The sequence below is a fragment of the Sander lucioperca genome, chromosome 1, assembly GCF_008315115.2.
Source record: "Sander lucioperca isolate FBNREF2018 chromosome 1, SLUC_FBN_1.2, whole genome shotgun sequence".
Classification (NCBI taxonomy): domain Eukaryota; kingdom Metazoa; phylum Chordata; class Actinopteri; order Perciformes; family Percidae; genus Sander; species Sander lucioperca.
The window spans coordinates 31,230,420-31,244,885 of NC_050173.1; the positions used below are offsets into that span (position 1 = coordinate 31,230,420).

Genomic DNA, 14,466 nt, shown 5'->3' on the forward strand with positions numbered 1-14,466 from the left:
GGTTCCTAGAGTCTCTAAAAGTAGAATCGGAGCCAGAGCCTTCAGCTACCAGGCTCCTCTCCTGTGGAACCAGCTCCCAACTTGGGTTCGGGGGGCTGACACCGTCGCCACATTTAAGAATAAACTGAAAACCATCATCTTTGATAAAGCTTATAGTTAGGGAGTGAGGAGTTGCAGCATAGTAGAGTAGAGTAGAGGGAGGCAGGAAGTACAAGCCCGTTCCGGCAGGGGAGAGTACGAGCCCGGTCCAGGGCCCCTCTCTTTAGCCTGCCTCTCTTAGTTACGCTATTATAACTCTAGACTGCTGTGGGAAGCTCCTTCCAAGGACACAATGAGCCGCTCCCTCTTCTCTCTTTTCACTTGTCTCCTTTTGTGTGCATCTTAGTCCCAGAAATGCCTGTTACTAACCTAGCTCTGGGGAGTTTTCTCCCCGGAGTCCCTTTGCTTCTTCTTCACCCAGAACATCGCCTTGGAATTGGGTGGCACCTACACCGGGGTCCTGGGTGCAGCTGACGCTATGGACTTACTACACCCTGCTACGCTCTGCGTTTCCCCGCAGTGTCCGACTGCGTCCTGCCGCGTCCAACCGCGTCCACCCAGGCTGCTGTGCCACACTACACCCCGTAACGCCCTGCTGTGCCCTACTATGACATGAACTACTATGACTACCATTGTGATCACTGCTTCACTATCTTTATTATGACTATTATTGCCACCATTCACCACTCCCCCAACTGGTGCCGTCAGACACCGCCTACCAAGAGTCTGGGTCTGTCCGAGGTTTCTTCCTAACAAAAAAAGGGAGTTTTTCCTTGCCACTGTCGCAATAGCTACTGCTAATGCTTGCTCTTGAGGCAACCACTGTAATAGTTGGGGCTTCGTAAAGTACAGAGTTTGGTCTAGACCTACTCTATCTGTAAAGTGTCTCGAGATATCTCTTGTTATGATTTGATACTATAAATAAAATTGAATTGAATTGAATTGAATTGAATTAAAAGTCAAGGTGCTATACTTTAACAAACTCCTCCTAGAGATTTCATCCGGGGGACTTCAAACTTGGTCTGTACCATCCCAACACCTTAAAGATGAAAAGTTATTAAAAGAAAAACTTTTCATCAAACGGTGTGGGCGTGGCATGGCGTCCATTTTGAGTGTTTAGCGATGAACAAGAAAGTGGCTGTAACTACAGTGTACATTGTCATATCTGCTTGAAATTTCATACAATCAACAACAGTCCAGGCCTGAGGACATATACAGGCCAATGTTGACTTTTGGTCATAGCGCCCCCCGCTGGCAACAGGAAATGCACCTTATATGACAAACATCATCCGATTTACATGAAACTTATAATGTGTGGTCTACATGTGATACTGAGCCGCCCCCTATAATTTAACCACGCCCACTTACTCAGGCCACGCCCCCTTTCATAACATTTGAACCATTTAAGGTAGAGTCTTGTGTGAGGTGTCATTGAACTCAGCAGAGAATTCCTTCTTCATTGGTGATGGTTTGGCCCACCCCCTATGTTTAAGCCACGCCCCCTTTCATAAATGCTGACCCGTTTAAGGTAGAGTCTTGTGTGAGGTATCATTGAACTCAGCAGAGACTTCCTTTTTAATTGGTGATGGTTTGACCCGCCCCCTATACTTTACACACCCTAGCCATTTCTGCTGTTTCTAAACTCTATGCTAATTCTATGCTAGCTAAGCTAAGCAACTGCTGGCTCCAGCTATACATTTACTGTATAGACATGAGAGTGATATCAATCTTTTCATCGAACCCTCAACAAGAAAGCAAACAAATGTATTTCCCCAAATGTCAAACTATTCCTTAAAGTCATTTTCAGGAGATATTGTGGTCATGGTTAATTGAAACCAACTTTTTATTTTTTTTTTTAAAGATTATTTTTTGGGGCTTTTCCCTTTATTATAGTGACAGTGGATAGACACGAAAGGGGGAGAGAGATGGGGGATGACACGCAGCAAAGGGCCGCAAGTCGGATTTGAACCCGGGCTGCTGCAGGACTCAGCCAACATGGGGCGAACGCTCTTACTGGGTGAGCTAGAGGCTGCCCCAAACAAAATTTTTCTACTCTACCAGCCATTGTACACTGAAGGTAAAAGTGGCTTCTGTTTTAAGAAATCAAGTGATTTTTAAAAAACATTTGAGTTGTTAATCCTGAAGGCTCTAAAAGAGTTGAAATAGTTTTCCGCATGAGAAAGAGATGCAGAGAATGGTGGAGGACAAGCAGACACACACCAGAACATGGAAATAGTGTGTGTTTTGTTTGGGCAGGGAGAGATTAGACATGACTGCCGAGTCTCCTTAGAGAGAGAATGGGAGCACCTTGCAAGGCTCTGCACACCATGATCACGCCGGCATAATCCTGTTATTCTGTTGCAGAGTCACCTCTGAACACTTCCCTTTCTGACACTGTCCTTAACAGAAAAACGTTTTTTTGTTTGCTGAAATGCCTTAAACAACATACGTTACCTCTGGTGGTCTTCTCTTTTCTCATCTTAGGCAGACATCCATTTTAACACATCCCTGATTATTTGAATTACTCAAGGTGCATTTCATTCATATTTCTTGACTGTTAAACAGTCTCAAATATTAACAAATCACCTGCAGGGTGACATCAATCGAGCGGTCCCTCTATTCTCCGTCTCCTGCATTTCACTCCTCTATCCTCTGCTAGACAGCCTTTTACAGACCCAGACTCCCAGGAGAACAAGCATTGCTCTTTGTCTGCAATCACTGTGGACACACTCTGACATGCTTGCACTCTCACACCCACACCCACACCCTTCAGTCCTTGTGTACGGTGTTTGGAAATCTTTCATCTCTCGACAAAGCTCTTTTTGCTCCCTCAGAGGATCTTCCACAAGCACTTAAAAGTTCACCTCTGGGAGGGTGAGATTTAGGGTTTGCCTCTGTCCAAAATCCTTGGCACTCATAGGGCAGCAAACCACACACACACACACACACACACACACACACACACACACACACACACACACACACACACACACACACACACACACACACACACATCTGTACAGTAAGTCCTGCAGCAAGTTTACAACCGTCTTTCTGCCATTTCAAATTCTTATTATGAATATTACTTCATATTCAGGTTGGTTCAACTTATTTTACTATTTATTTAAATTTATTTTATCGTTATTAATACATACTGTGTGTATATGTTTATACTTATATTGTTTATATTATTTTTATCCTTCTTATATTTGAATGTGTGACATTCTCCAACAACACCATGACAAATTCCTTGTATGTGCAACGTACTTGGCAATAAAGCCCTTTCTGATTCTGATTCTGATTGCCTACATGTGGAAGAGGCAGTCGCTGCTCTCTTTATCCTTGCTTGTCTTTTCCATTTCTCCTAAAGCCAGTGAAAGACCTGGATGAATATACTGTATTCTGTCTACAGCGCTCCTGCTCTCATATTCATTCTCAACCACTGTTTCTCCGCTAGTGGACTTTGCTGAGCTGAGCTGAGTTTCTTAAATATGTATTTGCCAATTTGGTTGTTTCAAATGGCAGTTAGGCGTACCTGTTTAAACTGATGTACTGAATGAAACAATGTGAAATCAATAAACCTAAAACTGCAATACAGAGAATTATCCTTAAACTCTGTATCTCTATGGAGCTGGCTACTTTTAGCTCTCTGTTTTAGTTTCAAGGCACATCTGAACAAAGATGTACTATATGGTTTAGTCTCACCACCACTCCCATCAACACCATTTCCAGCAGCAAACCGAATGTACGCTACCTGACCGCCACCAAACGATACGCAATGTTAGTGACTAGCTGGTGAAGAAAGTCAAACATCTACGTATCTTTCTCAGGGGTTGGTGGAGACCAAACCAGAGCTAAAACGGTAAACGGACTGCATTTAAATAGCTCTTTTTGAGTCTACCGACCACTCAAAGCGCTTTACAACACAACATTAACCCATTCACACACATTAATACACTGATGGCAGAGGCTACCATGCAAGGTGCCAACCTACTCATCAGGAGCGGTTAGCGGTTCAGTGTCTTGCTTAAGGACACTTCGGTACTCTCTCTGGAGGAGCCGGGGATCGAACAATCTACAATCCACCCCTATGGCTCAGGGGGCGGCATGTACGCTTTAGCTTTAGTAATTCACCAAACGGTCAGTGAAATGATTTGACTTATATTTGTTTACATTTTGTTTTTATGCCCCTTAATGGCCAAAAATCAGTCAGTGTAGCTTTAACTTGCTGAAACCAGCCATCTTCATATTTCCAGCTTGCAATTTAATAATCTTGTAGTAAAATCTCTCTCTAGCCGAAAACTGAAAAAGTATAAAAGTTATCCTGGGAATATTTTACCTTGGATTCTTTGATCTTCACAGCGATGACCTGTTTTCTCTGGCGGATTATCTCGACTAGCTCATCACACTCCTCCACCAGCTTGGCTTCATGCATGGCTGTGTTCACCTGGAGACAGAAGCAGGTACACACGAGAATATGAGGCTTGCTTACACACAGACACACTCACAAATCACACCAACCTGGCCATATGTTACATTTTTAAACAAAAACGATATATGCCACTTTTTCATCCTTTTTGTTTGCAGGGAGCTTTGTAAGATGTCTGGATTGGCAGCCAAGACGATTCATATCATCACTTACATGCAGAGCACGTCATTGTTTTCTTCATTTCATTATGCATTCAACACACAAGGAAAAGCCTTTTTTCTAACAACACATGTTTATTTCACTCATTATGAACAAGAAATATGTTCTTCATTTAAAAAGCTCCTGAAAAGTGCCTGTGTAGACACTCATTAATTCACTGACAGAATTTTGCTTTCACAACGTTGATTTAATAGATTCCGTGATTATTTTAGGACCAAAGTTGCCAAGGCAACCCATCATCAGTTTACCATCTCAGGCTAACACTAAATGAAGAGCCAGCAACTTTAAACTTGTGTGGGTGTGTGGATGTTACTTAGACACTAAGGGTGTCGGTTGAATTGAAATGCTGAAATGTTACCAACAGTTTGCCAGTTGTAAAATCCAATTATAACTTTACCAAAATGGGGCGGGGGGTTCAAATGAAAAAAGTTCAGATATACTGCTCCAGCTTCTCTGCTGAGGGACAACTGACCCCTCAAAATTCAGGGACTGATGGTTTACCACTGAGTTGGCTGTAGTTGCTGTTTCATCTAATTCTAATCAATTCCGCCACAGTGGTGGCAGGAGTCACTATTATTTTGTCTGCACGAGCCAATTCAGAACACCAGGGAAATCAGACATTTACTCCACAATATACTAAAGAAAATCACTCAGCACAATGACCGTGGGAAGCTTTCACTCAAACTGGCAGCTTCAGAAGTATCCAGAGAAGTCAGCACTGGAGAGGAGGAATTCCACTAGCAGATCAAATAGAGGCTCACCATCAAGGATGGCCTTTAAGGCCACCAGAACTCACAAACAACACTGGTGCTCTAACTGCTTCACTAGATGCTATAGTTTTTGTTGTCACAAAAACATGGGTGAGTGTTTCATGCAGTGCACTGACTGTAGCAAGAGTACTGCTGAGCTGGCAAACCTAATACACCAGAGAATACATTGTGAGAAGAGACCCTTTCACTGCTCTGACAGGATGTGGCAATTTGTAAGTGATGCAAATATTCAATATAATCAGCATTGTGACAAAAAAGACACACACACGCACACACCTGAATGAAATGGCTAACAAGTACAGTATGCTGAAAGATAGTGTAAAATTGAGAATCTAAGAAAGTCTGTTCATTTTGGATTTGGAAGAGCTTCTTAATAACTAATTGTGAGAATGAAAAACGAGAGATCAAGTCTACATGAAAGATATAGCTTTTCTTTAAACTTACAAATAAAATAGTTTATTTCATTGTGACTCTTCAGCAGTTACAGTTTCTCCCTGATTGTCTCTAATGACTTATTTTCATATCAATATAAATAGATTTACCACCTGTGATTTTTATGTCTATACTTTTTACCGATACAAATAAAGTAATTTTTATTTATTTTTGTTATTTGTCACTTTCTGTCATGCTGCACTATCAAACTACTTACCGCAACAATCAAGTTCTACTCATCACTCCACAAAGCTCACTACAAGGCGCCGATCCACTTAAGCCTCATTATTCACACACACACACACACACACACACACACACACACACTCACACACACTTAATTCTGCATAAAGCAATCTTATGACTGCAGGTTAGTAATTAAGCAGGATAAATGCAGCTGTCTAGGATCACTTTGAATTACAACTGAGCTACTTGGCAGCTTAGAGTTACGGAAACAATCTTCATCTCCGTCCTTTAACCTCACTCAAAACCTCCACCTTCCTGTGCCAGCTCCTGACATTATTATCTACTCCCTGCTACACAAACACTGTCACCTACTGTGCATCTCCCTATTCATCAGGCTCCTCTGCAGGTGCACTGCAATCACAGTGCAAACTCTACGCTAAAGGTCTTATTGGAAAATGTGAAGAACAAGATTGAAAACACTTTTAATGCCAAAGACTTTCCAGGTGCTCCTGCTTTCAAGAAGGTTGTGAAAATCAGTAAAAACAGGGTCTGAGATGGACTGAAAGAAAATAAAGCTACAGTCTGTGCTAATTTAATATGTCAGAAATTATAATAAAGGGATCTTAGTGGTTCATATTTATGATTATGATATTTCATTATTGTACACACATTTAGCACACAATGTGTCATATCTTATTAAATCATCCTGTTAATGCATATCTATTCTCTCTTGGCTACGCATTCATCTTTACGGTAATGAAGCTGACATTTGAGTGCACCACATTCAGTATCATCCAGCCAAAAAAATAAATAAATCATAGCTACATGTTAGCATAACCAGCCATCATTTCATTCTATTAGGTAAGGAGATGCAGACTTAATTAGCAACTGAATAGTATTAAATAAGCCCATCTAGACCAGTATAATCACAATGTAGCCCACAGAGTGCGATCTGACAGCAGAATCAATAAATGAAAAGAGTTGTCCATTATAAACCTTATAACTTCACCACATCCTCCACCTCTGGTTCTCTTACAGGAGGGTTACACTGAGCACATATGCTCCCATACATCATTAGGTTGAGTTCAGCTCCCGCATTATGTCAAGATTAAATTTATCGCCCTTATTTACATACCATGGAAATGAGGACTGTATTACTTACAAGCTTAAATGAAATAAAATGAGCTATGCAGCTACATTTTTGACTGACAGTCACCATTCACCACCCACTCTGTGCTGTTTCAGCAAATAAAGACATGACTGATGTGTGTGGCCAAGCAGAGTCACTCAGATGCTGTCGATCACACAGAGGTGGGCTGGGGTCCAAATGAGGAGGCAAGTCCTAAATTCCTCTCTTGTGATTCAACATTGTAATCTCGCTCTATTTTGTGATTTTGACAAAATCTATTGACTCCAGATAGATGAACTGAATTGTGTGTGTGAGTTTTAATGATGTTGCAATTCTCATTAGTCTTAATAAAGCTATGTGTATTTGTCAGAAGAACTTGTCACAGCTGCAACACCACAATAACATCACAAACCCCGGTAAACAATGCTAAATTACCCTCCCACTCTGACATAACAAATCCCAATTTATTTTCTTAAACTCATGTTGTCTTATCAAGCATTGTTCAAACTCACAACTTTATTTTGTGGAGATCCCAAATGTACTATAGTGTACATACCAACTATGGTAGGTGTATACAATGTTTAACAAGTTGTCTACATTGTGTATGATGTATGCATTATGTAGATCCAAGGAAGTGTTGGAATGAGAAGATACAGAATAAAACAATATTAAATATTTAGATTTTCTAAAGTTTAAATTTTAGGGGAAAAGAAAGAGTTTGAGCCTAAAGTTCTAAGTCAGTTTAAAACTTCTGTGAAAGCCTGAATGTCATCTTGGACAGATGGCAACTCTGAGACAGTAAGACACGATCACACATGAAGTGACATAATTTCTGTTGTGGTTTAGTTTCAACAAAATCAGACCACTGTTGTCTAAGGTATCATGTTTTTAAAAGTGCCCCCCAAATTCTGGACATTTGCATTAGTACAAATAAGTGATATATAACCAAAGATAATATACTGTATTATTATAATTATATAATTATTTTGGGGCATGTAATGCTTTTATAGACAGAAAACAGAAAATGAGTGAATGTCACACAACAAAGGTCCCAGCTGGACGTGAATCAGGGATGTTAGGGTTCATGGTTGGCGCCTTAACCCTAAGGCCACCAGTGCGCCCCCAACATAGATCATTTTAATTAACTGGCACAGTCTATAGTCCCGCTGGGGCTGGGAGATAATTTAAGTTTAGCTGCTACTGACTTTCAGTGGAATCGTGTCATACTAACACAATCATATAGTGATTTATAAAATACTGTTACACTGTAAGTTAATGATTCTAAGCAAACTGTAATTAAAAACTACAGTTAAAACACATTATAACACATTTGAATGCACTAAACATTATTTATTCGGATGTAATTTTGCATGCATTTGCCATATTGTGGTGTATCAATATTGCAAACAATTTGCCCTGCCCTACAGCACACCAACTGACTTTAGCATGTGGACACCCGGGGTTCCAAATGCAGACAACAAGCACGACAATTGAACAATGTATGGCTCCCAAAACAATCTCCTCTAGCCAAAGTGGCCTCCATTCAAACTGAGTAGGGACTGGTCCAGGTTCGGAACAGCTGTTAACCTCTTGCTGACACCAAAACCTTCACATCTTAAATCAATTCTGTGCTCATTCCAGTCCTATCAATCCTGTACTGCCTCCATACCACTTTATGTTTTCCCACTTTATTCTATTATTCCTCTCGTCCCCATTCTGTCTGCTCCAATACCCCCTGCCCCGACATGCCCCCCCCCCCCACAAACACACACACACACACACACACACACACACACACACACACTCGCCTCGGTCTTGATCTTGTTCTTCTCAAACAGATGCAAGGATTCAGTCTGACAGCTTTGTCTCTGATGCTGTCCACAGACTCTGGGATGATTCCCAGAGATTTATGACACCAGAGTGGCACCTAGCTCTAAAACCGGGCAATGTGGCTTTATGGATGGAGTAAAAGAAACTGCGAGACATATATCTTGGATGTTATGTCAGAAAGAGGTGATAACTGGAAATGCTTCACTGGCAATGAATTTGAAGTATGGCTTTTTAAGCCCACAAATGTTCATGTAAACTTTTATATGCTAACTAGATTTACTAACATAACATTAATCACTGACTATTAACCATGATAATATATAACATATGTGTTAGTAGATAAACCTAGACAGTCCTGTTTAAGTAGTAAGTACATTTATTCTGTTTTAGTCTTTTTAGCCACACTAGCTGATAGCAATGTTGGTCTGCTGTTGGTCTGTACAGACTGAAATATGTCACACCTATTAGATGGATTGCAATGACATTTTGTACAGACATTTCTGGTGCCTAGAGGATGAATCCTAATGACTTTGGTGACTCGTGGCATTTCTCTAGCGTCATTTCAAGTCACAGTTTTCACTTCAACCCTATCCTGTAAAAGATCTCAACATCTACTACATAAATTGACACAAGATTGTGTACAGACATTCGTACATAGTTCCCAGACAATGTAATCAAAGACTTAGATGATCCTTTGACTTTTCATCTAGCGTTCCAAATTTCAACCTGTCCATTTACTTTGGTTTTGCCAAATACCTGCAAAACAAATAACATCAGCCGTACTTCATGTTTAGTGCTACTTATAAGATGTTAGAATGCCAAAATGCTAAACTAAGATGGTGAACATGGTAAACAGTATAGGCGCTAAACTTGAGCATGTTAGCATTTGGCTTAAAGTGTTGCTGCCCTTTCACTAAAATTAATGGACTAGACAGATAGAAGGAGGAGCATTGACACAAAAACTGAGAAATATATAGATTTACACACAAAAACATGGTGTGGCCCTCTGTTAAAAGCACAGGCGAGAATTTAATTTCATTATATGCCATTATCCCACTGCATTGATGTCCTCATCTTTGGCTAAAAATGGAACCGCAAATGGCTTTAGAAATATAGCAAAGACAAACAACAGCAGTGGACTCTTCGATCTCACTGATGCTCTGTTATAAAAAGGTAAAGAGAGGCGAGATGAGACCTGGTACAAAGGATTAGGCAGCATTACAGCCATTTCAGGATCAGCTTCAGTGTACATAAACCAAGACAAGTCTGGCTAATGACTTCCAGCTCAATGTTTATACATGTCTGAGCATTAAACCCACTGGACTTCTATTTGATGCAATACTTTCCTTTTTCCATCAGTCCTATTACGCACAACTTACAACCCTATCACTGAGCTAATTTAGTTTCCTCCAAACTGGCAACACAATTCCTGGGGTTGGAAAAACTGGCTGCTGCTTTGACTGCTTCCTCAAACAATTCTTACGAGTTCCCTACCCTGAGACACAGTATATGAGTTAGGCATTGTATGCTTATTAGAGAGTGCCATCATTAAAAAGACGCCGAAGAACATGCCTCATCACAACACAATCTGTGTTTCAGGAGGGTTAGTTGAACCCCAGACATAGAGAGTAAGAGTTAGAGAAAGTGGGACAGAGCCAGAAAATCAGATCAACTGTAAAGTTGCAAGAAAAATTCAAAGGAAAGAGATGTTAAATGCAAAATCCTGAACTTCACAACAGTTCCAAGTTCCAAGTCTCAAGTGCACAAGCCTTTACGGAGGTATTATTTAAGTATGAAAGAAGAGGCTATATAGGTATATAGGTATATAGTGCAGTGCCAGATTTAACAATCCTACCCCAAATATTTTAATAAGAACAGACGCCTCCCAACTATAAAAAAACAACACATTCTACACATCATCAAGTCATCTCAACTTTCCTATAACTGAAGAGAACTCCCCAGACAGAAGCCCAGGAGAACAGGGCTGCATCGGTGCTGTGTGCTGACACACTGAAAGCTGACTCACACTGTGTTTGATCATATCTTCAGCATGAAGACAATATGATGCAAACAAGGAGGAGAGGAAACCAGGTCATGCTCAAAGCCCTTCAGAGATTTCTTACTTTGTGCACACACTTCTCTCACTCCACCAAACCTCTCTTTTCTTTAAATTCCCTGTCTGTGTTGTATTGCATTATTGCTGAGCGTGTTGTTCCACACAGTGCCCGTACTGTAACTGTTTCAGTCAGAGAGATCTTTTGTTGTCACGTTAACACTCACAGCCTCTTTTCCTCTTCCTCTGCCTGCCCTCTTAACCCTGCTCTTTATCTTCTACTTTCATTTTTTCCTCTACTTTCCTAACATTTCCATCTTCCGCAATCTTCTTTTTCTCATTTGTCCTCCTTTCCCCTCTCCTCTCCTTTACTCTAAAGACCCACATTAATATGAACTCACCTGTAAAACATTGCACTCCCTCATTCCTCATGTCAATAATTAAAAAAACCTCTTGACATTGACATCACACAGGAGAATAGTTCTGAATGGGTACAAGCATGGCGGGAAAACATAGTTTCTTTTCATGATTTGCGTAAGAGTCAATGGAGCATGTTTCCCTCCATGCTATCACTCCTCATTTATTTTTGATGAATAAGTGATGAGATTCTGCTGTTGTTGTTGGCAGTGGCACAACTTGGTATGCAGGCTAAGACAATATGCAGACAGACTTTTCTTTCTCTCTCCATGCGTTGTTGACAAACAGTTTGTCAACGAAGTTTGTTAATGAATCACTCAGCGATCATTTAATTTTGATTGGGTGAGCGGCTGCATGAGTTGTTGTTCATGGACCTCAGAGTGACTCAGAGAAAATGGAGCCAGGCCCGGCTAATAAGAAATGAACTGCACACAGAGTGCTGGCGGCACCAAAGTGCATTTGTCCTCTATGGCCATTACTGTCAACTCTCACAGAGAAATTATGGCGTTTATTAAGAGCGAGTGCGTTGAGACAGAAATTATGCACTTGCGTGTTTGTGCATGCACATGTTAGTAATGCAGGCGCAAACAACACTAGGTGGCTATGCATTAGTATTCTCTGGCTGGATTCACACAGTGCCTCCATTAAATCACAGCACAAGCCCAAATGGAAGAGGTCAGCAGTGACAAGACTGGTTGAGGTATAATGTTCTGCAGACAGGTATGGGTTCATGCTAAAATTATAACTAAATCCAAACCGGGTGAGCTGTGAAACATTGCCAGCTTGTGACAAGTCAAATATAGTTTCTACTTGGAAGATACATGCTATTTGACACATAATCTTTTCTGCTTTGACTTGGGAGTATACATTTCTTGTATGAGTGACTCCAGCGGGACCTAAACTGTTGAGTGTTGCAACAGTAACAGTAATTCATCCTTAAAATCATATTCAACAGAGTAAGATGCATGAGAACCAAAGCTCATAGTATAACAAGACACAGATGAGACAATGACCTTAAAGAGGCACACAGTAAAGGCATCACATTAAGCTGTTAGCACCTTGGAAGTAGGGAATATTGTGTGTGTGTTTTGGTAGTAGCTTTGCTTTTCAGTAAAGTGGTCATTTCAAAGTTTGAAGTTGTCTGGATTACATAACTACCCCCTTTAGAGAGTGGATGGTTGCTGTAACAGAGCTACTCCAGCTCATCCTTTGTTCTTGAGTCATGGTTTGAGTCAGATTGTCTGGAGAGCTACCATCGGCAAAGTACAAGAGGTCATTGAGAGCCTGACTGGTATCTGGTGTTTTCATTTTCATGGCAGTGCATTGCATCAGTCACTGGATCAAACGAAAGATAACGAGATAATTCTGCACAAATACATTTCAGCGCATGTCTGCATTTGTCTGTGCTATGCACTTTACGTCTGTGTATGTATTGTTATGTGGCAGCCTTTATGTCCAAGACAAATTTCCTGAGGGATATATAAAGTACTGTAATCCTGAATCTTGATTGTAAAGATAAAGAGATTAAAGATAAAATATATTTTAAAGACATTTAAGTCATTGTTAATGTATCTTTTTATTTGGTATGGTTTCCTCTTGTCTTTGGCTTCCAAGTAATAATACTTCAATATAAATTATCTGAAAACAGTGCTGCAATGCTGATGTTATGAACCCACAATAGGGAACTGAAATTCACTTTTAGTTTTGAGACAAATCAATATTTGATCAGTGGCAAGAATGGAAGATGAAAGAATGGAGTGCTGATTTTATTGCTGGCATAACCGCGATCCAGGAGGAGTGAGAGAAAAAAAAAAGGAAAGCAAGAAAGAAAGAAATTAAAGTTCAATTTCTACCACTGTGCTTTTTCTATCAGAAATGTTCCAGAGTCAGAGACAAAGTGTCAGGAGCGTGGCATCAGAGCAGTCACCAATAGCAGAGGCAGTGAACTGTACACAATCAATAACAGGCTTCGGGGTGATTACGGTTTATCTATTCGTGAAAGAGAGAAAATTCATGCAGATTGAGGCCTCAATCATCTAAACTTTCTCTCTAATGCCTCGCATGGGTCAGCGACAAAAAAACTTTAAACTTCAGCTTCTTTTGTGATTGTTTTTGAAACTAGACACCAGGAGCCCGTTTCAGAAAGCAGAGGCCTGTACTACGAAGCAAGATTTGGCATTAACGAGGTAACTTCAGGTTCAACCCAGGGTTTTGTGTATCACGACGTTGGATCACTTGTTACCGGATTAAATCGCCATGGTAACTTATGCTGAACACCTAACCTGCTAGGGAGCAGGTTATGTTGAAGATTAGAGATCAACTGATGTGTCCAATCAATACTCGATTGATAACGGCGTCACTGTTCTTAGAAGATCAGGCAGAGCTTGGTGCGCGGAGAGAGAGGTTCGCTCATAAAAGTTAAAACATGTAGAGACCGACAACCCTGTTAACATTCCCTGATGGGTATTTTTATGAAAGATATAGATTTCCAGCAGAGGGAATTATGTATCTTTGTCAGCTTCTTGAGCCGTGTGTTGCCAGTGCACATCGGTTTGAATTATGTTTTTATATTTTTTATTTGCTCTAACAATCGCTTCCCACTGCCAGGGGTGCAAATAAAATAATAGGCTAAAGCAACAACAGTTTATAGAAAGCACAAGTGTAATTATGGTCAGATATTGTGCCTGACTGATGGGGAAGTGATATTGATAAGCTTTGTAATTTACGCGTTTACAGCATCGGCTATTTTTTGCCAGCTTTCCTCCTGTTTTAGGAAGCAGCGACTGTATTGTGTTTTGCCTGTAAAACCGTGCCTGTGTTCTTCATATTTATGTAGAATTATAGTTTGCTCTTCTTATGTAAAATATGCGGCTCTGGTAGATGTTTGCGACTGGTCATGTAGAGCAAACACCGCCTCTTTTATGTGAACGCGCGCATTGCTGAATTGGGAAACCCTGGGTTG

General features: G+C 40.6%; 1 protein-coding gene across 4 annotated transcripts in view; it reads right to left on the minus strand.

Annotated features, from left to right (window-relative positions):
- mid2 (midline 2) overlaps positions 1–14,466 on the minus strand; it is a 164,686-nt gene that overhangs the window by 33,149 nt on the left and 117,071 nt on the right. For all 4 annotated transcript variants that reach the window (XM_036002289.1, XM_031303292.2, XM_031303293.2 and 1 more), the window contains one exon: positions 4,379–4,486. In XM_036002289.1, the coding sequence (XP_035858182.1) occupies positions 4,379–4,486 (108 nt within the window). The remainder of the gene's footprint in view (positions 1–4,378; positions 4,487–14,466) is intronic.